Here is a 26258-nt window from a genome sequence, read left to right on the forward strand (position 1 = left end):
AAAGGTGGCCAGTTCACTTCCTGGTCTGCAGACACACCTGGGTTGCAGGCCAGGTCCCCGGTTGGTGGGGTGCAAAAGGCAACCAATTCATGTCCTCTCACACATCAATGTTTCTCTCCCTCTTTTTTTCCCTTCCTTTCCCTCTCTAAAAATAATAAAATCTTTTTTAAAAATCTGAAAGTTTCATTAACTTTGTGACAAAACATAAGACATACAATTCCTCTTAATCCTCAATACACATTTACTATCCTTTGCCAAAAGCAGAGAATAAAATTATGGTGTCAGAGCTTCAGAAATCCACCTGATGCAGCTGTCCTCACATTGCTACTTGTTTATATTTAGGAAATAATGAAGTAAAAACAAATGACCCTGAAGTTGTAAGTGTAAAACATACCCAATATGAAACAGTCATTATGATCAGACGTTCGAATTCCAAATACCTTCCTCACTTTTATTCCTTTGTTAGAAAGTGAAACCAAGCTACTTCAACCCCCTGTAGTTTGTACTAAATAATGTGCAATCCACGAGGGCCGCAGATCCTGTCTGTCCTCTTCAACACTGTACATGAAACCATGAAACGTCCTGCACAGTGCCAGGTACAGAAGAGACACTCAATAAATAAACACCTGTGCAATGAAGAACAAAGAAGTACAAGAAAAGCCAGTAATCTGGGGAAAGGGATGAGGCGTGGGAGTGGGCTACATAGAACAGAACAAGTAAAAGTGAAATACTTGTAAAAAGTCATTCAGTGTCATATCAGATGAAATTTAAGTAGAATACTTACACCATTTTTATTTAATACTTATACCATATGTAATGGCTTCACTAAGCCTTAAATTCCAAAATAATTCCTAATAATTTAAAAGCAGCATTGAAGAATAATTATTAAAAGCTCATTAACTTGTTACTATTTTATAAAAAAAAACTTGTAAAGGTTTACATAATAAACTCATTTTGGTAAAAAGATACTTAGATTTAAAAATTCTGCAAAATCATAGGAAACTATTAACAGTGGTTTTGTCTAGGAAGGTCTGGAGTGCCTAATACAGAAAGATGGAACTTTTAATTTTATGTGCTTTTGCACTGTTTAAATTTTACATTTTACAAATAAGATATATTTTATAATAAAATTCATATAGAGAAAATATTCAATTGGTAAATATTTTTGAAACTCAGATAGAAATTATAATCTCAAGAATATATCTATGATTGATAACACTGTTTGAAGTTTGCATGTCCTATTCTCTTTTTACTAAAATGTAAAAAGTAGACAATGAAACAGACTAAGACATAAGAAAATGAGTCACACATCAGTCTGCTTCAACGCAGGAAAAAATACTCTTATACTTCACAAAGAAAATTTTCCAAAAGTTGAAATCACAAACATCTGCAGTGGTACCTCCGTACCTGTTGTTAATTCATTCCAGAACTCACGACGAGCGCCCAAACCGAGGAGTGCTGAGCAAACCACAAGTGATGAAGCATTTCCTCTTACAGCGTGACTGGTCGTGACTCACACCAGTTCTATCCAGTGCGACCAGTCCTGAGCAAGCACTGAGCACTGAAACATTTTTCTCGTCAAAATGCGACGAATGCCGGGTTTGATGAATGCTGAAGCCGACAATTACCGAGGTATGACTGTTATTTCCTGGTTTCTGTTAACCATTATGAGTGATCTTTGTTATCACTGAACATATGTTCAAATTTAGAGTTTTTCAATTTTCTAAAAATGAGAACTATTATATAGACTAGTTGAACCAGATACATAACAGACCCCAAGACAAACAAAACCCAGTTGCTCATTCTCGTAACATCCTACAAATCGGTTTACATAAAAAAGACCTCACTAAAGACATCCTAAGTACAGGACTATCAGAGGACTTTATTATAGGTGGATTGGCCATAAAATTATAAACTGTCATTTTAGCTTTCAGTCACTTTTTTATTGTTGATACACTTAACTATAAAACTTAAAAAGATATGGTTTTCAAATGATGGTGTATATATATATATATATACATATATATATATGAGAAGGTTAGTAATAACTAACATTCTAAAATATACATGTCAGTGGAAAAGATTTCAAATGAACGCAATTTCAGTATCATTTTGAATAGATTTAAATTATATCCATTTTAGAACTAGTAACAGTATTCTTTGATAGTGGCTCCCTATAAGATATTGTATTAGAAATCTGTAAATTAAGCAACTGTTTCCTATGATATGCATCATTTTCCTGGTCTGCATATTCATCCACAGATTTCCTTATGCAGTTCTTTAATTCGTCAGTTCCTTCTCCAGTAACTGCAGAGATGGGGATGATATGTTGGAACTCCACCGTCCTCTCTGGAATCATGTGTTTTTCAAATAAATGCAGAAAATCTGAAACAAAACCCACAAAACTATGATGATTTTCATTGTCTTTGAAAGTAAGTTAAAATTGTACTTCCAATTAAGATGGCAGAACAGGCATACATGGTTTGCCTCTTTGCACAACCACATCAAAATTACAATATAGAACAAGCATCAGAAATCGAGTTGAATGGAAGTCTGGCAACTACAGAATTAAAGAAACCACATCCATCCAGACTGGTAGGAGGGCCACAGATGCAGAACAGGCTGATCTCTCACCCATGAGTAGTGGATAAAAATTTGGGAGGGATATCTCAGGAGTGAGGAATCCCAGTCCTACACCAGGCCCCTCAGCCCAGGGTTCCAGTGCTGGAAAGATAAGCCCCCACAACTTCTGGCTGCAAATACCAGTGGGGATTGAGTTGGTAGAAGAAAATGCTGGAGCCCTAAGCAGTTCCTCTTAAAAGAATCCACACACACAGACTCACTTTCATAGACTCACTTACTCTGAGCTCCAGCACCAGGGTAGCAGCCTGAAAGGAACCAGTGGCATACAGGAAGGAACTGAAGTATCTGGCATCAAGGCAAGTAGAGGCTATTGTCCCTTTTCTAAACCCTCCCCCACAGAGCTGGCAAGCTGGTGCCATATCTAAGACTCCATCAAACTGGATAACACTGTTTGATGCCCCCCTTTTAAGTCCCCAAAGACTCTGCCCCACCCAACTTATGAGCACACCCAAGCTGCTTTTCCCTGTGAAGGACTGGTCCTGGCTCATGCTGCACAACTTCATAAAACCTCTCAAACAAGCAACAGCTGGCCTTGGTGAGCCCCAGGCATGGCACTAGCAGCAGCCAGCCTAGATTCATTGCTTAGCTTTACCTGGGAATCTCCAAGCCCAGCACATGTAGCAGCTATTTCAGATTGCTTTGTAGCTCAGGCAGGGTGGCCCTTGGGCAAAAGAGGTGGGGGCTGACCTTGGCCTGCACTACCCAGGGAAACCCCAGGGCCAGTGCACCCAGTAGACAGCTACAGACCACATCGGAGCACCGCCAACCTGCCGCTGCACAGCTGAGCTGATCCTCAACAGAGGGCAGAGATTAGTGGTTAAGTGGTCACAGCCAATCCTTGCCATTGACTGGCCTCCCACTGATCTGCTGACAGCAACAAAGGTTCAACTGCAAGAGGAAGGCGTACTCAGCCCACACAAAGGGTGTACCTTTATAGGGGAGGCTATGCCACCGAACCCTAGAGGACACCTACAATCTTAGTCCACACTACCAAGACACAGAGTCAAAACAGCTCTACCTAATACATAGAAACAGAGTAGCTGCCAGAACAAGGAAACAAAGAAAACATGGTTCAAGTGAAAAACAGATCAAAACTCCAGAAAAAGAGCTAAATGAAACAGAGATAAGCAATCTATCAGATGCAGAGTTCAAAACAATGGTTACAAGGATGCTCAAGGAACTTAGTGAGGACCTCAGCAGCATAAAAGTGATCCAGTCAGAAACAAAAGATACACTAATTGCAATAAAGAACAATTTACAGGGAAACAACAGTAGAGTGGATGAAGCTGAGAACAAATCAATGATTTGGAACATAAGGAAGCAAAAAACAAGCAATCAGAACGAGAAGGAAAAGAATCTAAAAAAATGAGGAAAGTATAAGCAGCCTCTGGGACAACTTCAAGAGGTCTAACAATTCAGAAGGAGAAGAGAAAGAGCAAGAAACTGGATATCTAGTTGAAAAAATAATGAAAGAAAACTTCTCTAATTTGGTGAAGGAAATAGATATGCAAGTCCCAAACAAGATGGATGCAAGGAAGCCCACTCTAAGACACATCATAATTAAAATGCCAAAGATTAAAGATAAAGACGACTCTTAAAAGCAGCAAAGGAAAAGCAGTTAGTTACCCACACATGAGTTCCCATAAGACTGTCAACTGATTTCTTAAAAGAAACTCTGCAGGCAAAAGGAACTAGCAAGAAATATTCAAACTGATGAAAAGTAGAGACCTATAGTCAAGATTGCTCCACCCAGCAAAGCTATCATTTAGAATCAAAGGGCAGATAAGGAACTTCCCAGACAAGAAAAAACTAAAGGAGTTCTAAACCATTATTATATGAAATGTTAAAGGGACTTATTTAGAAAAAGAAGATCAAAACTATGAACAGTAAAATGGCAATAAATATATATGTATCAACAACAGAAGCTAAAAAACAAACTAAGCACACAAGAACAACAGAGACAGAATCATGGACACAGAGAGTGTTTTGATGGTTGCCAGATGGGAGGGACGTGTGGGGGAATAGGTGAAAAGGTGAGGGGATTAAGAAGTATAAATTGGTAGACACAGAATAGCCATGGGGATGTAAAATATAGTATAGGAAATGGAGCAGCCTAAGGAGTAGCCAAAGAACTTACACACATGACCCAGGGACATGAACAATGGTGGGGGGATTGCCTGAGGGAGTGTGGTGTGCTGGTGGAGGGGGAAAGGGGGAGAAATCAGAACAACTGCAATAACATCAATAAAATTTAATTTAAAAAAAGTAAGTCAAAACTATGTTAAAGGTTTGATTTGTGAACCAAGGAACTGAAAACTTAGCAGTTTCAATTCTTTTTCCATTTCTAATAAATTCTCAGAACCCTTGGTTTTTACTACTGACGTGTGTCAAGGTTCTTGGCACATGTTAGATACTTAGTAAATATTTGCTGGATGAAGATATTTTAAACCAAATTAAGTATAAATCAGAGAATCACAGAAGATGATTTACCTACAGAAGCAAGTTGCTTTGGCAGGGTGAGGTTTGATAAAATGAGGCAACATAGATTATACAAAAGAACCTTTCAATAAAAATAATATCATTTGTGATTTGGAATTCTCTAGCTTGCCACAGTACACAGATGGTCCTTAACTGCTCTAAAGTATAGGCTTATCACCATTGGTACAAGGAGCCCTACTAAACTGAAAAAGGTGTGGGGTAGTTCAAGGGGAGATCATTTCAGACCAGTCCATTCTATCACTGCACAGGGGCTGAGAGCTGTTATATTACATTTCCCTCTCCCCTGGCCCCAAGGCAATGGGATGAGGGATGGCCCACTGATGAGATGGGCTAACACTGATATGAACTGGAAAGGCAGGGCTGAAAGAGAATGGACAAGCTAACATGGAGCTTGGTTTCTAAGATTCATCTGCTCCAAGGAGTCCAGAGAGGTTAATTCAGGAATTCTCACTGATGGGACTGTATTTTGTTTTTTGACAGTCCAAAATAGCCACGAACTCTTGAGTTACTCTCCCTTCTGGTACCTATTCTGAAATGCCCTTTCCTGTAAAACGAACCAGCAAATAGATCTAATGGGCTCATAAAGCAAATGACATTAAAAAATAAAGACTATTTACTAATTCCAGGGAGTATTCATATCCCAAAAGTAACTCAGTAACTCAAGGGCAGCTCCTATATGTAAATTATAATGGGAACATATTTTTGAGGGGAGAAAGAACTTTTCCTCATATGTGTAGCGGCTCCTCTAGACTCAGAGAAACAGAAGCATCCTCATCACTGAAGAACAGAGTTCCACAGAGCCCAATGTTCAAGACAGTGGCAAGTCCCTTTAAGTTCCTTTACACGAAATGGTTCATTTAGGAACAAATTTCAAATAAATAAATCCTTTTGGAGTAACAGCATCATTTTTCTGTGTTATACATACACAGGTACATGTACTCAAAGATTTTTTTGAAGATTAGTGCTCTTCAAAGATCCAACGCAGCTGACATTGAAAGAGACACACCTCAACAGTTAGCTGTTTTTACATTCAGGGTGTACTAGGGGGATGAAGGTCTAAAACCTGTGAAATACGTTGAAGTGAAAGACTTGACAGGCAGATGCTGACTTTTGCCTCTTCTGATCCAAATCCCATTAGCTTATTAAGGACCCCATTTAAGTTTTACTTCTTCATGAAACCTTTTCAGTTCAAATTATCTTTTTCTTTCTTGTTACCTCTCACTATTTACATTACACATTCTGAAACTTGGTACTACATTACTACATTACATTACAATGTTATTTAAATGTTTCTACATTACTACATTAGTACTACATTACAATGTTATTTAAATGTTTCATATGGTATGGATTCTTGAAACACATGTTTTTTAAGAGTAACGATGCTAGTTTTCTTTTCCACTGATTACACCACTTAAAGCACTCTGCACTTACTAGGTATTCGTTTAACTGGCATTAAAGGAATGAACGGATTTTACCTTTAGGATTCTGGAGTTGGTTCATCAGCACATGGAATTTATTTTGGGCACCTGGTAAGTCCATTTTATTTACTGCCAGGAGTGCAGGTTTTGTCTGAAGTTCCTCTTTGTACAATTCTAGCTCCTTTAAATAAAAAAAAAAAAGAAAAACAAATAATTTATTTAAATCCTCACTGGAGGATGTATCCCTTGATTCCAGAGAGAGGAAGAAAGATAGGGAGACAGGGAAAGGGAGGGAGAGAGACAGGCAGACAGGTATTGGTTCCCTCCTGCACATGCCCCAGCTGGGGATCGAATCCATAACCTAGGTATGTGCCCTGATTGGGGCTCAAATCTATGAGCTTTCGGTTTACAGGATGATGCTCCAACCAACTAAGCCACACTGGCCAGGCTGAAAAACCAAATAATTTTATTAAAATACCTGTATAGAGTACCTGTTTGGGAATATCTTTCTTTACCTTGTTGGCCTGTATAATCTAGAGCTCAGTCATATCTCCGAAATGCAGTAAATCTCAACAACCACAAAGTTAATCAGCAAAGGAAACTCAGAAAATGTTTAATAGTTAGGTCACATGTTAATATATTTTAACTCATATGACATTCTAGAAACAACTGTGATTTGTACCTTGAATCAAATACAAACAACTGGACTTCTAGTTTTTTAAGGTTTTATTTATTTTCTTTAGAGAGAGGGGAACGGAGGGAGAAAGAATGGGAGAGAAACATTGATGTGCAAGAGAAACACTGATTGGTCGCCTGTAACACACCCACAACAGGGGACATGGTCTGCAACCCAGGCATGAGCCCTGACTGGGAATCAAACTCACGACTTTTCAGTTCACAGGCTGGTGCTCAACCCACTATGAGCTATACCAGCTAGGGTCAAATATCTGGACTTCTATTAAGCACACACATACAATTCAAAAGTGACTAGAAAAAAAATCTTCGTAACTGTGGATTAGTGTATGTGTGTATGTATATATACATACACACACACATATTTATTTGTTTACTTATCTATGATACCAAGAAGCATAAGCAATAGAAAAAATAGACAAATGGGAATTCATGAAAATGTAAAATTCTGTGTTTCAAAAGATATCATAAAGAAAGTGGAAAGACAACTGGCAGAAGAGGAGAAAATATTTGCAAATCATGTATCTCATAAGGGATTTGTATCCAAAATATATCCAAAATATAACAAACTCTTACAATTTGACAATAAAAAGAAAAATAACTCAATTAAAAAATAGGCAAAGAATCTGAACAGGCATTTCTCCAAAGACAACAAATGGCTAATAAGCACTTGGAAAGACAATCATCATCATCACTCACTAGAGAAAGGCAAATAAAAACAACAATGAAACACCACGTCATTCCCACTAGGGTGGCTAAAATAAGAAGATAGACAATAACCAGTGTTCACATTAATGTGGAAAAACTGGAACCCTCATACATTGCAAGTAGAACTGTAAAACGGTGCAACAGTGCACCCAGTTTGGAAAACAGTTTGGCAGTTCCTCAAAATGTTAAACACAGAGCTACCATAGTATCTAGCGATTGCACTCCTAAGTACATACTCAAGAGAAATGAAAACCAGTCCATACAAAAAACCTGTGCACAAATGCTCACAGCAGGATTATTCATAATAGGCAAAAAGTGGCAAAGGAAAGAGGATATACAAAGTCCTGGAGGTAGGAAACATTATCCCACTGTGTTAGAGGGAGATCACGGGGCTGGGCATGAAATGTGAGGGGGCAGGAGGAAAAAGAGATGGACTGCTAGGCAGGAGCCCAGCACTGCCAGACCTCATAAACCAAGTTCAGGTTAGACTTCAACCTACAACAATGGGGCACCACTGAAGTGTTTTAAGCAGGGAACAAACATCAGCCTGGTTCTTTTACAAAGCTTACTGTGGCTGTCACAAAAAAATGGACTGCACAGAAATGAAACTGGAAGCAAGAAGACCACACAGGAGGGACTCACAACATTCTAATGAGAAGGGCTGATGATCATACAGTGGGAACGAAGACAAGCAGATGGACTTCAGTGAGACTCAGGATATGAACCTGACAGGGCTCGACACCGGTGGTGAGAAAGGGAGAACCAAGACCACCACCCAAGTTTCCAGCTTCCGTACTCAATCAAGTTCTGGAGGAGGCTGGAGAGTTTTAAAAAAAAAAGAGTTCAGTTTTACACATATTAAGTCTGAGAAGTTAATGGGATGCCTAGTCAAAGGTGTCTATGAGGCAACTGGTCTAACACTTAACCGAAAGATCTGGGTATCAGACACAGTCACTGGTGTATTTACTGTAACTGAAAGCTAATTAAATAATAACAGGAAAGAGTATAAATGATAGACTGAGAAATAGTCTAGGAAGTAGGAATAAAAGTCAAGCAAGATAAAGTCTAAGAAGTATGCAATAAGGAGGGTTTTACTGGTTGCAATAGTTTGAGGAGCAGGGTAATATTGAAAAACTGAAACAAGATTAGAAAATTCTTTAACATCAAAGGTTCAAAAAGTAGAGGTGGAATATATATTTATTTTACTTATCATCTGCTATTTCATACAGTCTTATGTGCCTATATTAGACCAAATGCAGCACATAGTAAAACTGAAACAGAAACCTACTTTTGTCAGCAGTATTATGGTTTCAAAAGCAGTTCTGTATTGAGTTTTGGCAGAAAGCTGAAATCCAAAAACATCAACCTAAAAAAAAAAAGAGGGAAAGAAACAGCCTTTAACACAACATTAGCTGTACATTTGCTTTGAAATGTTTTATTCTCTCAAGCTAAAAATAATTTCTCAATCTATACTCTACTGGTGATTTAGTAATTCAAAATAAATAAGAGAAACTGAAGTGTCAAGATAACTATAATTATTCTGATAGTCACAACCATTAATAAAATGAAAAACCAGTACAGATAAGACAATTTATATGAATATGTACATCTCATAAACAGCTGACCCTTGAACAATGCAGGGGTTAGGGGCACCAACATCTGCCCTACCCAGCACAGTTGAAAATCCGTATATAGTTTTTCCCTCCCCCAGAACTTAATTACAGCCCCTCGGTATTTGTCGGGGATTAGGATATCAGTTCTAGGACCCCTACAAGAATACCAAGATCTGTGGATGGTAGTTCCTATATGTAAAATGGAATGCTGTCCAGGCCAGTGTGGCTCAGTTGGTTGAGCACTGGCCCATAAACTGAAAGGTTGCAGGTTCAATTCCCAGTCAGGACAAGTGCCTAGGCTGAGCGTTTGGTCCTAGTTAGAGCGGGTTCAGTCCTGCTTGGGGCACCTGTGAGGGACAACTGATTGACCTTTCTTTCTCACATTGATGTTACTCTCCCTCTCTCTTTCCCTCCCTTCCCTCCTCTCTAAAATCAATAAATACATTAAAAACACTTAAATGGTGTAGATGAATGCATACAGCAGGCCTCCACATCAGCAGACTCCCAACACTGGATCAAAAACAGTACAGGTATTTATCGAAGAAAATCCTCATGTAAGTGGACCCACACAGTTTGAACCCATGTTGTTTGAGGGTCAGCTGTATAACTCTAGCACCACCAATAAAGCAGGAAAAAGACACCATATGACATGGACTATGTTGAAAATCTTAAGGAATTAAACCTTGACAAGTACGGCCAAAATTACATCTGATATAGTAAGTAATGCCATTTCTACTCCCATGTTACGAAGATCATTTACTGTATTTGACTCCCATTTACACAGACTCAATGGAGTCACATATGTTACCACTTTAAACATATAGACAGTTTCTAGGAAAACTAAATTCATTGATTTTTCACATTCAGTTGAACAGTGCATTGATATACATATGACTTACAACAAAAAGCAGCTGTTTAGTTCTTTCTATATGCTTGAGGAATTTGTGGCCCATTCCTTTGTTCATATGTGCTCCTTCTATTAAACCAGGAAGATCAGCTACTGATATCTAATACAAAGTTAAATGTTTGATAAGAAAAAAAAATACATAAAAACTCTAAGTAAAATTACATCCAAAAATGTTCATGGTATTTCAAATATAAACAGTTCCTGATTTGTAATTACCACTGCATCCTTATAAAGCCAAGATACCTTTACAACAGAATCAAAATCCCTTGTTATCAGAAATTAGTCCCATTTTTAATTATTAATCTAACAATCTAGAACTTTAGGGATTAGTTATTAATCACAAAATTCTATTAAGAATTCTATAAATTATATTATTTAATATGAACTTTTCAGAGTATTTCAACTTTCTGAATTTTTAAGTGTTTAAGGATATTAAGTCAACTGCTATTTACTTAGTAAATTCTATAGTTTTAAGTTTTCAATTCTATATGTAGGTAACGTTCCTTTTCTGTTCATATTCCACCAGGAGGACTACTGACCATTCTTAAGTACAGGATATAGTTAGTGTTCCTATGCTCCTTTGGAGATGATAAGCATTATTAACCATTAGTCTGCACTCGTAGTTTTCGAACCTCGCTGTGCACGATAATCGGTTGTATAAACTACAGTTACTCAGGCCCTACCCTTAAGGGATTTGGTTTCAAATCTCTGGGGCACGGGCTTCATTTATCATTGCTATTCTTAAGCCACCAAAATAATTCTGATGTATATATAGTAAGGGATGGGAAGCACTGTTCTATATGCACTGCTTGTGTGAATAAAGATTTCAGAGGTTTAAAGGAAGTATGGCTATGTGACAAAGTAGCATACACTACAGAGGTCTCATGTCCTCAAATTTTGTTTGAAGGTTCTCTACTAATTTCCCTTAAAAATTATAAATAGTGCCACTGCCAAGTAGCTTAGCTGGTTAGAGTGTTGTCCAGATACACTAAGGTTATGGGTTCAATCCCTGGTCAGGGCACATACAAGAAGCAACCAATGAATGCACAAATAAGTGGAAAAACAAATCAATGTCTGTCTGTCTCTCTTCCCCTGTTCTTTCCTGCCTCTCTAAAACTCAATTTAAAAAAGTTTTTAAATCATAATATTCTCTTTTTCACTAAATATTGTATACACAATTTTACTTATTATTTAATATTCTATATAATTGTTGAAGTTTAATTAACTGTCACTGTTATGCCACTGATATAAATGAGTATAATTCCTGTATCTTATTTCTTTTGAATTACATCAATAGATTATATGAAACCACACTGATACATCATCACCACTAGTCCATTAGGGTTCCCTCTTGGTACTGCACATTCTATGAGTTTGGACAAATGTATAACACCATATGCAGCATTACAGAATCGTGCAGAATAGTTTCACTGCTCTAAACACACACTGTGCTCCATTATTCCCTTCCTTCCTCCCCATCCTTAGCAACCACTGATTTTTTTCCCTATCTCCATAGTTTTGTCTTTTTTCCAGAATCTCATATCATTAGAATCATACAGCAAGCAACCATGTCAGATTGGCTTCTTCTACTTAGTAATATGCATTTAAGGTTCCTCTGTGTCTTCTCATAGCTTATGGCACATTTCCGTTTAGTGCTGAATAATATTCCATTTCCTGGATATACCACAGTTTATCCATTCACCTACTGCAGGACATCTAGGTTGATTCCAGATTTTGGCACATACTAACAAAGCTGCTACAAACGTGTGAGTGCAGGCTTCGGTTTGCACATAAGTTTTCAACTCATTTGGGTAAATGCCAAGGAGCATCATTGCTAATTGTACATTACATATTTTTGTTTTATGTAATCTTCCTTATCAAGGAAAAATAAATTTTAATAGATAAAGCCAGAATCCCACTCAATTAAAAGTTTTAAAAAGAGAAAGTTGGAATAAAATCATTTACATGAACTTTAGAAAATAATTTTACTTAACAAAAATCAATAATCAAATTGGAAACAAATACAAACTTGCAACGAGAATGAACAGAGATTAAGGAAATAAAGAAGATATGTTCTGCCCTGGCTGGTGTGGCTCAGTGGACTGAGTGCCAACCTGCAAACCAAAGGGTCACAGGTTCGATTCCCAGTCAGGGCACATGACTGGGTTGCGGGCCAGGTCCCCCGTTGGAGGCACCTGAGTGGCAACCACACATTGATGTTTCTCTTCCTCTCTTCCCCTCTGTCTAAAAATAAATAAATACATAAGATATGATGTTGTAAAGAAAAAATGGACTTAAGGCTTTCTAAGAATAAGAAGTTACATTCTCATGTGTGAGTAAAATCCCAGATGAGTGATGAGTGAAATCAAGTGTGGGCTATAAAACTGAAAGCAACAAATGAACAAGAACAATAAACAAAAACTCACAGACACACATAACAGTACGGTGGACACCAGAAGGAAAGGCGTAAGGTGCAGTAAAGGGTAAAAGGGGTCAAGTATATGGTGACAGAAGATCTGACTTTGGGTGGTGGGCACACAATACAATATAAAGATCATGTATCATACAAATGTACACTTGGAAACTATACAATCTTATTAATCAATGATAGCCCAATACATTTTAAAAATATAAGAATAAATATTTTTAAAAGTTACATTCTCATGCAATATTCTATTATGATAGTGCTCATTATTGATTTGATCAGTTTTCACTTACTAAAAATAAAATCTTGCAACTGCCCCACCCTAACACCCCAGAAGCAGTCAAATATGAAGTCCAAGCACCAAAAGCCAGTACTTTTACTTCTAACCAAGGGTCTTACTCTAAAAACACCCACCTGTTTGAAATCTTTATACATAATCTTTCCAAGTTCAGGCTTTAATGTTGTAACTAAAAGAAAAAAGCCACAGTAAGTTAAGGCTAGAATAAAGACTGGTACTCTCAAATTTGTTTTAGCATTATGTATAAAATAAACATTTCTTTTGTGATTAATTCAGATTATGTTCTCATTGGTTGAATGGAAGGTACAATTATCTTTGCTATTTACATTATCTTTGCTATTATACCTGGAAAAGGACCATGAAGATTTTTGTAATAGTCATAGTCTAATCTAATTAATGGGCCTCAAAGTTCCTCTGTCACACCACGTGAAGAATCATGGGGAGCGGGAGGCAGAATTTAGCTTTCTGTCACCAGGTCTGATCTAGTCCCTTCTCATTCATTTTCCTCAAGCCTCACCAATCCTGCACTAGCCTCCTTCCTATGACTTTTTGCTTTTCTTCCTCTTTCCTTCTCAACAGTACCCTGTATTATAGCAATAAATACTGGCCTAATTTATAGCAGTTAGTTAAAATAAACTCTGTAAGAGTCTAATTTTAGAATGGCTTAATTTTATTTTCCAGGTTAATGTCATTTTGTACCTTTTTCTTTAATGATGGCAGAGATCCTATCATATTCATTCACTGTTCTTAGTTTAAGCTTCCATTATATCTCATCTTGCTGCTACAACAGCCTACTAACTATTCTTCCCACATCCACTCATGTCCCACACTAATCCAGTTTCTGTATTTATGCAGAAATCTTTTTAAAGTAAATAATCATTTTTTCCCTTGCTTAACAGGCAATCAACTGTTCTTATGACATGAAGATCAAATAGAACCTACGCGTCAGTAAGATGCAGTCTCTACCTACATCCCGGGCCTCACCTCGTCTCCCTCCTTCCCTGACCACGTTCTCTAGATCCGCAAACCCACTGCCTGCCACCAGAAGGCCTTTGCGTACATGCTACTTCCTCTGACTGAAAGACCCTTCACCTGTACTATGTCACTGATTACCTCACATTTATTCTCTGAACCTCAGCCTGGCATCACACTTCCACAAAGAAGTCCAAAGCAGTCACCTATACTCTTTCATCGAACCGTATTATATTTCCTTGCATTCACTGGAGAGCTACGTGCCTTCCCCCTTTTTTGAGAATAGTCTGTATTCTCAGTAAAAGTCAGGATAGTATCTGTTTCTGCTTACCAGACTTTGTAACTCTAGAACCTACTACAGTTCCCAGAAAAATATACTTGCTGTATTTTTGAGCGAAAGAACTCATCTCTGCCTTCCTAGTATTTACCACTGTGCTTCACAAAGGACAGGTGCTCATAAAATTCTAACTAAACCAAATAAGTGATTATGTACCAGGAAAGTACACGTAACAAAGTAAGTAGTAAGTACCAGAAACTTTGCTGAGGGGTAGAGAGGTTTCAGATTAATGGGAAATACATCTATTCTGCCAAGAGTTTTCAAACTAAGGCTACCCTCAGAGTTGTCATTTTATTCATACTAAAAGATTAGTCTTTAAAAATTCACCATCACACATTAAAATACAAAATAAATTATACCTACATGCATAATCTGCAACTGCAGGTTTTGCATGAGAAATCTGACTTAGCAAAGAGGATTTTCCGGCATTTGGGAATCTGAAATGAGAAAATTTATACATTACAGCAAATATCAGTACTATTAATACTTATTTATCTTTGAATTCTAAAAATTTTAAGAAGCAAACTTCTTGAGTATTTCTGGGATTAAAAATAGAGTATAAATTTAAAATAATTTTTGAAAAACTTGAAGAACAAAATATACTCATGAAATAGGTGAAGATAAATTCATACTGCCCTGACCAGTGTGGCAGTTGGCTGGGAGTTGTCCCACACAGTGAAAGGTCGCAGGTGTGATTCCTGGTCAGGGCACATTGCCTGGGTTACAGCTGGGGACACGGACAAAAGGCAACGACCCGATGTTTCTTTTAGACATCAACAGTACAAGTAGAAAGCTATATACCTTTCTTCTCAGGTTCAGTTCTAAGATCAGCTTTGACAACAGCAGTACCCGTGTTTTAGTTATGTATCTGTCTTTTAAGATTCAATTCATTTCTGAAACCAGCTAAAAAAATCTGCTTATGCTCATATTCACATGTAGTAACTTAAATAGCTGCCTCATTTAAAAGCACTAGAAACATGTTAAACATTATGCTTAAGAATCACGATGTGTTAATTACTGTAATTTCAAACCCATTTCTGAAAAGCTGAAGTGTTTCACTACAGTCGTGTCTAGTAAGTTGGCAACATAAGGACCATGACAGCAGCTACAGTTCATTTACTGAGCGTTCACAAGTCCAAGGCATGGGCTGCACTGCAAATGCAGTATCTTACCAACATTTTAAAGTGCGGACTCTCCATTCACTATTGAAGATGAGTAAGTAAAAACTTAGAGAAACTGTACAACATATCCAAGACTAGCCAGCTGGCCTCCCGAGGATTTGAGATTCTAACCCAGATAGTCTCACTTGAGTTCCCCACCCCCACCCAACTTTTACTACTCAGCCTTTCAAGGGTCTTCTTGGTCTGTAAAGCTGTCTCCATGGAACTCGAAACTCATTTTTCTACCAAATGAGAAAGTCAATGCCTGGATTCTTAACTGTATCCATAAAACCCTATTAAACCGATAATGTTTGAAAAATATATGTTACAGAACCTATGACTCATAAATGTCATAACTATGTTTTATTGGGGGAAAAAAAAACATGCGAATGGCAGGCTTGAAAGCCAGGATCACATCTTTCCCTGTTACAACCTCAGCAGGAATGGGACCTCTGCAAACCCCAAATGTCTGCTGTAAGACTAGGCAGGCGCAGCAAGGGCGACAGGCTGAGACTGAAGAGTCTGGTACGGAAGCAGTGAGATTGGCTGGGGAGGAAGATGAGAAGAGCCTAGAAAGCACCTATGGGAAGGCAAGGAATGGAATGGCAGTTTGGTGCTCAGTTTGACAGCAGTTTCCCTTACACCTTCCTTTGTCCTTCCGTCTGACGACTGTAACACTGTAGGGCCAGGGAGAGGAAGAGGGAGGAGAGGAGAAACACAAAGTTGAAGTTTTCTCTCCCTAAATTTATCTACTCTCCATCACGCTATCTAGCTCTCTCCAATTGGCTGGGTGCCAGCACTGCAAACCCAAAGCCACACAGCTTTGTTTCATGAAAAAGTGGAGGCTTATGGAACAGGACGACATTGTAACGTTGTCTACCGTACTGAGAATGGACAGATCCTAAGCAGAGCACAAAGATCCAACTTGGTGCTCAACAGCGTGTAAGTCTGAGGAGCTGAGATTGTCTGTACTGGCCTTGAGCCATCTGATTAATGATACATCAATAGGTCTATTAATATTTGTAAGCATATCTTAACTATTTGTCCCTTCTTTTTATTTCCTTGAATACACTTTTTAAAATGTGGTTTGGCCCTGGCTGGTGTAGTTCAGTGGACTGAGCGCGGGCTGCGAACCAAAGTGTCGCAGGTTCGATTCCCAGTCAGGGTACATGCCTGGGTTGCAGGCCACGGCCCCCAGCAACCGTACATTGGTGTCTCTCTCTCTCTCTCTCTCTCTCTCTCTCTCTCCCTCCCTTCCCTCTCTAAAAATAAATAAATAAAAATCTTAAAAAAAATAAAAAAAATAAAATGTGGTTTGTTCAGATTTATTTTACTCCTTAATATCTGGTAACATTCTTTTACCTTCTTGTATTACTGGATTTAATCTTTTTATTTATTCATTTTCTAACATTTCACTGGCCTACTCAATTGCTATGACCATTGGCAAATGCCTATGAAGTAAATATGAAACTCTACGCTGACATCATGAAAATAACTACATTTTACAGCATTGTCTCTAAGTACACAAACCATGCACAAATTCCATAAACTAGAAATAATGCTGGCACCAAATTACCATTTATATTTATTTCCTATTTGTGAACTCTCTGGAAGTATAAAAATAAACATATGAATGATACTTACCCCACTAGACCTACATCAGCTATGAGTTTTAGGTCAAGGTGAATTATTCGTTTCTGGCCTTTCAATGGTAAGAAATTTGTAAGGAATTTACCACCAAGACCTCCTTCCGCTACCAAAATTCTATCTTTCTCTTTATCGAGTTCTCCTTAAAAAGAGAGATAAAGATATTTAGAGCCAAGATTAGTAAGTAGAGTTAATCACTAATGACATTTTTCTTTCAAAATAGATACCAAAAGTTTCTATTAAAAGCTGGTCCCTGGAAAAACCTTGCTAAGTGGATGAGAGACTAGTTTATGTTTTAAAACCAAGTAAATACGCTAATATTTTAAAAATCTGAAATCTAGCAGTTAATATTGAACAACCTTTACAGAAGATTTTTAAAAGTTGTTTTATAAATTAGCAGCTGAAATAGTTAATGCTTCTAAAAAATTCTGAAACTCAAGAGGTACTATTCCCCACAGCTCCCAAACAATTCAGAAAATATGCACATTTTTCACAACCTCAGGACCTACAGTACACATACCTATAATTTTACCATTTTCATCAGTTACTGAAATACCCACGGGTACAGGAATTTCACAGTCTTTTCCTTTGGAGCCTTTCAGCGCACTAAGCCTACCAAAAAATAAAGCTAAATTAAAATAAGGAAAACCCACAAAATTAAATGGCTTATTTTTCAAGCAAACATAATGGTCTATAAAGAGGACTATCAACCAATTCTTCTAACAGAGATGTTACATGGCCAAATACTAGAGCAAAAATAAACTTATTTCTAATTATTTATTTGCACTTTAGACTCTCATATCCCAATAAAAATAATATTAAGTAATGATTTAAGTTATCAAGCTAACCACAAAAAGTCACTGGGAAGTTTTCAATTAGCAATAATTATGCCTCAGATAAACCTCATTGGCTACGATACAGCCACTGTGCAAATCTACCACCAAAAGACATTACAAATTATAATGAACTGATATATTGTACACCTGAAATGAAGAGATCATCAATAACTAGAAAAAATGATAAAGCAATTGAATAACAAAGCTTTTAAAAAACTGACCTCCAATGGGAGCACTTTAATTAGAGGGGGCTCATCTAGCTACTCTCAAATTACTCATGAGAGAATAAATTGGTAAAAACTTCTAACTAGCAGATTCACTTCTGGGAATAACTGAACCACCATGTAAACTACTATACACACATGGGTGTGTGTTGCTTTGTTGAACGTAACAGTAAAAAACCAATTAATTACCTACACAGATGAGTGACAACATAGTTCTTTCCAATACTATGCAGACATTTTGAACAATCTTCTGGCACAGGAAAAAAGTTAAGTAAAAAGAGGAGCCTACAAAATACTGTCCTCTCAGTTTTGAACCCCCAAACTATACAGACACAATTAAATTTGTGTAAACACACACAAGAGTATGACAAAAGTCAAGAAAAGGTTAATAGTGGTTATCTGTGACTTGATAGATGGTTGACCTTTTATAAAACCTTTTTATTCCTGACCTCCATGATTAGGTTAGAATTCTCACACATGTGCAGGCTCTCATCATTTTCCATTTTTCACACATTCGATTAATGTTTACTCTCCCACTACACTACAGTAACTTCCTGAAGGGCAGGGAATACATTAGTTTAGATCATCATTATATCCTAGGCATGCACTACAGTGATTAGTACATAGTAGATACTCAGTATTAGTTGAATGAATGACCTGGACTGACAGAAATGGATGACTTAGAAATATACTAAAGAAAGATTTAAATAGAACATCTCTCTTACTGGGATGTGTGTTGCAATTTTTAGAATGTAGAGGCAAGATTTAATTTTCATTCTTATTTGTTACTAGTGGTGAACTTGCTATTAAAATACTTTATTAAAAACATTTCCACTTAAATTTCAAAAAAACTTTGGATAGTTTTTAAAAATTTTTTATTGATTTATAAAGAAAGAGAAAGGAGAGAACATCCACTTATTGTTCCACTTACTTATACGCTCATTGGTGATTCTTATACATGCCCTGACAGGGAATGGAACCTGCAACCTTGGTGTACTGAGACAATGCTCTATCCAACTGAGCTACCCGGCCAGGGCCAGAACTTTGGATAATTTTTAAATAGCTGAAATAATATTTGATAATTTTCATAGTTGAGCAAGCATAAACCAATTTTCTAGGAGATGATTTCATGAAGAACAAAAGCAGTTTTACTAGACATTATTAGACATCTGAAATTAAAATCTTACGCAGATACCAATATTTTGAAGGCAGTGCTTAAACCAAGTCTTAAAAAGCCAATAGGAGCCCTGGCTGGCGTAGCTCAGTGGATTGAGCGTGGGCTGGGAACCAAAGTGTCCCAGGTTCGATTCCCAGCCAGGGTACATTCCTGGGTTGCAGGCCATAACCCCCAGCAACCGCACATTGATGTTTCTCTCTCTCTCTCTCTATCTCTATCTCCCTCCCTTCCCTCTCTAAAAATAAATAAATAAAATATTTAAAAAAAAAAAAAAAAAAGCCAATAGGGCCTTGCCAGATAATCAAGGTGGGAAAAGATGCATTGACAAACTGAATACACCTATGTATATCTAAATATGTGTATATGTGTGTATATATGTGTGTATATATACATACACACACACACATATGCACACACAAACACCCTAGATTAGAAGGGAAAAAGCTGTTTGAAGAGATAACAGTTATTTCTAGCCTAACACTGGCACAAGTGGGGTGGCATGTTGTAAAATAAAGACAATGTGGTCCAGATTGCAAAGGGTCTAACATGCTGTTATGAGAGTTTGAAGATTATCTTAGAGTGATGGGAAACACTGAAGAATTTTAAATAGGCAAGTGACATTAATACGTTGGTGTTTTAGAAAAACCACTCTAGAAATAATGGAATAAAGAATGGACTGAGGGTGATGACTGAGATTGGGGTCAGCAGACCAAATCAGACAATAATGCAACATTTCAGAAATAATGATGGTCTGAATGAAAGTCTGGCCTGCACCTGTCTTTGTAGTCTCATGTTCCTCCCCGTTCTGAGTCTTCTGCATTCCAGCCACACTGGCCTTCTTTCAGTGTCTAATAGGGTACTTGTCTTCTATCACTGGGCCCTTCTCCATGTTACCTCTCCTGTAATGCTTTTACTCCCCTTCACCCAGCTGGCTCCTATTCGTCCTTTAGATTTAAACCTCTCTATTCTAAAAATTGCAACACACAATCCCAGTAAGAAATATGTTCTATTTAAATATCTCTTAACATTTAAACATTGTATACCATCTTTAGTACACCACTGATCTGAACACAGAACAGTACTGAAACTATAATAGCAACTTTATTTTTCAAAAGAAATTATAAAATGGGAAGAAAATTTACTTTAGGATGTAAACTGCTGTTACTTCCCACCTGTAACCTCAAAATAATAAAGTTAACATTTGATACTCAAAACTTTGATTACTGAATTCTATAACAAATATAAGGCTCTCAAAATTTGTCTTATAAAATGGTTTTGCCCAGGCTGGTGTGATTCAGTTGGTTGGAGTGTGGTTCGGTAAACTGAAAGGTCACAGGTTCAATTCCTAGTCAGGGCTCATGCCTAGGCTGCAAATTCAGTGCCTGGTTGCCGCGTGTATGAGAGGCATCCGATCCATGTTTCTCTCTCCCTTCATTCCCCTCTTAAGAATCAATAAGCATGTCCTCAAGGTGAGGATAAACAGTTTCAGATTACTCATAAATAAAAATGCTCAAAAGAAATTTAAGGGGTTTCCCTAAGGATACGTTTACAAGCAGGTGATGCTGCTGCATATTTCGGGCAGCATAATTTACTGTTGTTTTTGTTGTTTGGAATGTCTGTGTTATAGGCTGTTTATTATGCCAGCCTCTACCCTTTGTATATATTCATCCCCCAAGCAAGTGCCACATTCCATCATCTGGTATTGTGACAAATAAATGTATCAAAACACTTCCATGGGGGCCCTTGCCGGGTAGTGCAGTTGGTTAGAGCATCATCCCCACACACCAAGGTTGTGATCCATCCTGGTCAGGGCACACACAAGAAACAATGAATGCATAAATAAGTGGAAGAACAACTAGGTGTCCCTCTACCTCTCCTTTCCTCTCTAAATCAGACTGATTCGTGTTTTTGTTTGTTGTTTTTAAACATTGGTTTGGGAAGAAAAAAAAAGGGACATAATCTAGCCTTTATACCAACACCTCCTATGGAATAATAGAATGAGATAGGTCTGAGGAATCACAGCAGGCGTTTTGATGGAAGCTTTAAGAATTTTTTTCTTCATTTTCTTTGTAAGAAAAGAAAAAGTTCTTTTCATATTTTGATGCCAACATAGTCTATTCCACAGAGAACAACAAATGTTAGTGAAAAATAAAGGCAAGGCTTTGCTGTCATAGAAAGAACAGAATAGAAGCAAAGGGAAAACACACAAAAGATTTATCAGTGAAACAGGTTCTAAACATTCAGCACTGCCTATGAGATGCACACAGAACTACTGGTGGCGACGAGATGGAGTAGCTCATTTGAGATTTGAGAGAGGTTTCTTAAGGACTGTTACAGATAATTTCAGAAGAAAACAGTGGGAATTCAGATCACTTTTTGTTTCTACAGAGGAAGTGCAAAAGAATCTAAACAGAAACTGGGAGAAAAGGATAAAAAGTTGGAAAGCTCCAAAACATTTCTTAGAACCTATCTCTTACCTTTACTAGAGTTGAGACAAATATAGATTTTTGCTCAGTTACAAATATGGGATATAATTTAAATCAAATTTCTAATTACACTTTTATCTTTTAACTGTTTTTCTTCTGGGGGGGATTACTTTTATAAAATCAAGTCAATCAGTAAATACTCACCGACTGTTGGCTCCTTCTCCAGCCACAAACCGCTTCTGAGGATATTTGTCTTTAAGTTGTTTTAAAGTCATTTTCTTATGGGCTACAACCCATACGTCACCACCTTTTCCACCTTCTCCACCTAAACGAGGATAGCCCATTCCTCCACTTCCTCCCCTGGTGAAGAGTCTCAGGTTATCAACGAAGTTTCCATACTTAAAAAAAGGAGAAAGAGAACATCTGTACACCAAGTGTGCTTACCGATTTAGAACTCCTTTCTAGTTCTTTGTTGCCACTAAAATGCCTCAAGTTGTCAGTAATGACTTCCTGTATGCCAAAGTTCATCTTTTCTCAGTTCATCTCCTATCTGACCTCTTTGATTAAACTCTTAAACCCTCCCTCTTTTTCCCAATTATCAATTGTGGTCCCACATATCCTCAAGGTCTCTGACACTGGTCCACTTTTCAATCTAGACTGCCTCCTCTGGGCGACCTCAGCCTGCATCAGTAACTATCACCTAGGTGAGATATTTTCTAGGTCCAGTCTGTTAGACATCATCAGGATGTAAGGTTAACAGTCTAAACCAACTGAGAATAAGATCTGTACTTAACTTATATCTGAAACCCCTCAAATATGTAACTTGTTCATGAGTACTGATAAGTCATTTCAAATATGAATTAATGTGACAAAACCAAACTTTTCCTTAAAGTCTGTTCCACCAATGTCCTTTCAAATAAAGGAACCATAGTTTCCTACTCATTTGGTATGGGAATCTTTCACTAACCTGCTTCTCCCCTCAATGGCACCCCACCCCGAAGCCCTAGCTCTTTCCTTTTTGGTACAAACTGCCCTAGTATCTTAGCCAGTCTATATTCAAAGCCCTTGAGCTACCCTCAGTTCCACTTCCATTCGTTCAGCCCCTCCTGTGTCCTCTTCCTCTTTTGCTCTGTTCATGTTATACTTTCACATCTCCATGCCACTCTGCTCACACTTTTCCTCTACTTATGTCATTTGTTCTTTTTCATTATTCTATTACAGTTGTCCCAATTTTTCACTCTTTGCCCTCCTCTGACCAGGCTGCCCCCTATATTTGTTCTCTTCTGTTATAAACCCACCTAAATGTCATATTTGCTGATGTCTCTTATTTTTTAATTGAATTCTTCCATTACCATTTGTCCCCTTTATACACCCCCCTGCACCCACCAACCCTCCATGATGTCTTTCTTAATTCCTCTAATCAACACTTACCATCAACTTTGCTGGGCTCTTAGCAATTTGATTATATATCTATTAATACACTTTTTGAAATCTTATATTTTTGTTACCCTCATTAAGTCAACACCTTCTTGTAGGTAAAGAATCTATGTATTAACCTCTCAGACTATGGAGATTCTTTGGAGTAATTTCTTAAATTCATAATCTTCACATCTTTAGTCATTTGAGATAGTTGTAAGTATCAAAAATACCTGGAAACACTTTGCAAAATACATATGCTCCACTGACCATTCTGATATACTCTGGAGGGGTGGATGAGGATAGGTCAAGCCAGCACACTTAGCAAAAGCCAGCACACTTAGCAAAAGCTCTAGGTCCAGTCTGTTGGATATCACCAGGACATCACTGCACACTTAGCAAAAGCTCCCTCAGTGATTCTGATGCAGCCTAGATCTAATATTGCAGTGGATGGGTCCTAGCAAAAAATCAAAGTGCAGGGATTCATTTAAATATGCAAATGTAGTCATGAAGCCATATTGTATGAGAACAGGATGGGAAGAATACATAAAAGATAAATGTGAGAACCAACCAGAGTATTTTTCTCTGGGAGTGAAGAACTTCTTGGTTTATGCAAGGCTAGATCAGAAAAGCATCGCAGGCAAGTAGAGGCAGATTCCACTTGCAAACGACATCGACTGGAAGTGACTTTCAATGACAGTAAGGCTACACAAGTAGTCTTTAATAACTTATCCACAAAAAAATGCAGTTTATAAATTTTTACTGTCCTGGATTGATCAGATTCAAAGATTCAGAACCCAAACTTAAAAGAGTATCTCAATCTCCTCATTGGTGATAGAGTAATGGCTAAACTGTGATGTCGGCTAGTTTCAAAAGACGTTACTAGTAAGGCTCTAAGAGGGGCCTTGAAATTTGAAGCAACTGTAAATTTTTTGCAGAAACAATTCTAAAACTGACCTAAATTTCTCGCAAGAAGGCAAGCTTATTATTATGTATTTTCACTTATTGATGAAAATCGTTTTTAGAAAGCTCTTAAAAACAATGCACTCAAGGAAAAATATACGTAGATGTAAATGGACTATGGATATTATTACTGAAAAGGGAAATACACCATCTGAGCCAATAGAAAAAGCAAACCTATACTCCACGTACACCATATTGCACGTCTAAGAGCAGGCAAGTGTCCCCGCTCTGCATCCCACGTGCACACAATTCTCCAAGGAAACCTCACACCTTGTACCCAAACAACTCTCCTAACGTAGCGGGACAGACCACCTCCCCACCCCCCACCGGTCAACACCGAGTCCTGCAGGGGCGGAATTAAGGCTGTGGTAGAAAAAAAGCCGGAAAGAGGCCCCCAAATAGAAAAAGTTGGGAGGCAGAGAAGGAGCACCAGCGTCCCCAGGTGGGGCTAGAAGCACCTGGCCCTCGGGATTCAGGTGACGGACACGGGTCACGGACCTTTCTGAACAACGCGCAACTGCAGTGCACCATTACTGCGGTGGAGCCGGATTCACTCCCGTGGACTGCTAATGCGAAGAAACACCGCGCGGCCTTCTGACGTCACCGCGGGACGCAGGCGCTGTTTTCCGGAGCGCGCTCCCGCGGGCAGAACCGCCAGCGCCGTACAGGATACGCGCATGCGCTGTGTGATGAGCCCTACCAGGGTGAGAGGTGTCTATCTGTTTACGCGAAAACAACCTAAAACTAAGAAAATGTCGAGAGCACCGTGGCCAGGATCAGTGGGATGTAGAGTGTATACCTCAGGAATTAACATTTTGAGTGGAAACGTTTTGTGTTTAGCTGCCTCGGAGGAAATTTTATGCTAATTTAGGAAACCATAAAGTACCTCAGTCTGAATGAAAAACAACAGAACTACGACAATAAAACCAAACTCGTGAAAGAAAGACAGAAATTCAGGGGCCTGACAAAGCTGTTAGCTCACTGGCAAGTTGAGTGATCTCTAGCAAAAATTTCCAGGAGACAATTTAAAATTTGTGACACAAGTGTCAGGATCTGAGAATTGCTTTGTACGAACTGGGGAAGGGAACTTGGAATTAATTGTTTTGCCACAAAGTAGCTTCTTGGAGTCGTGTAGCTGAGGGTCTTTATCGAATTGTTATCAGAAGCGCGCCTTTGACAGAATTAGAGATTACCTTTCCCTAACCTGGCTCTGCAGGTGGGTCTGCCCCCCTCACCTTTCCCCAGGTCCTCGTGCAGTGAAAAATGCTCACAGCCATAGTGGGCGACCCTGCACTGCACTGCCAGTCTTAAAATCTTCCTTAATCACGGAGACTGTTAATTTCTACAAGCCTTTTCACCTATTTACCCCTTGTTTATTGCAGATTCTTTGGAAATACACAACGTGAAAACTGGCTTGAATCCTTTGCTGCTACTGAACCTCCCTCTTCCCCACCAGTCCATAAAGCTGTGATTGTCACTTAACCTGTAATGATTAATTAATCAGGACATTAGGTTGTTACTGTGTAAATGTTTAATCTTGAAAACATTTGCTGCCTTTTGGACACATGGCAAGTGTCAAAACAGAATTGGGGCAATTACCTTTTGACCCTAAACATTGACCATCGTGATTAAGTTAAATTAGAAAACTAACAAATATGGATGCTTTCTACAATGTTTGGTGTTGAAACTAGGATGAGATGATTGAGATAACAATGTCTTCTTATTTCTAAGTATCAGTTTGATAACTATTATTACTCGTAAGTGTCAAGCAAAAGCTTACTAACCTGCTGTTGTTTAGCTTTGCCTAATATTTTTTGGCACTGGAAATGTTCAACTGTACTTCTGTTAAAGAAACAAGGCACAGGCCCTAGCTGGCATAGTTCAGTGGATTGA

At 38.1% G+C, this 26258-nt stretch overlaps 1 protein-coding gene and 1 pseudogene across 5 annotated transcripts; both read right to left on the reverse strand.

Annotated features, from left to right (window-relative positions):
- Nucleotides 1-428: 428 nt before the first annotated feature.
- GTPBP10 (GTP binding protein 10) lies at nucleotides 429-25000 on the reverse strand. 5 transcript variants are annotated; one of them, XM_028525482.2, is made up of 10 exons: nucleotides 24864-25000; nucleotides 22191-22384; nucleotides 17844-17935; nucleotides 17321-17465; nucleotides 14880-14953; nucleotides 13324-13376; nucleotides 10477-10584; nucleotides 9253-9330; nucleotides 6621-6744; nucleotides 429-2385 (listed from the first exon to the last, which is right to left on the reverse strand). In XM_028525482.2, exons 1-10 carry the CDS (start codon nucleotides 24894-24896, stop codon nucleotides 2123-2125), a joined length of 1164 nt encoding a protein of 387 aa, XP_028381283.1. In that variant the 5' UTR covers nucleotides 24897-25000; the 3' UTR covers nucleotides 429-2122. The 5 variants fall into 5 exon arrangements, with proteins under 5 accessions (XP_028381283.1, XP_035866527.1, XP_035866525.1 ...); XM_036010634.1 differs by having other exon boundaries at nucleotides 24824-24928; XM_036010632.1 differs by lacking the exon at nucleotides 24864-25000 and adding an exon at nucleotides 23673-23692.
- On the reverse strand, nucleotides 18128-18259 carry LOC114508302 (annotated as a pseudogene).
- Nucleotides 25001-26258: the final 1258 nt, after the last annotated feature.

The sequence above is a fragment of the Phyllostomus discolor genome, chromosome 10, assembly GCF_004126475.2.
Source record: "Phyllostomus discolor isolate MPI-MPIP mPhyDis1 chromosome 10, mPhyDis1.pri.v3, whole genome shotgun sequence".
Taxonomy (NCBI): domain Eukaryota; kingdom Metazoa; phylum Chordata; class Mammalia; order Chiroptera; family Phyllostomidae; genus Phyllostomus; species Phyllostomus discolor.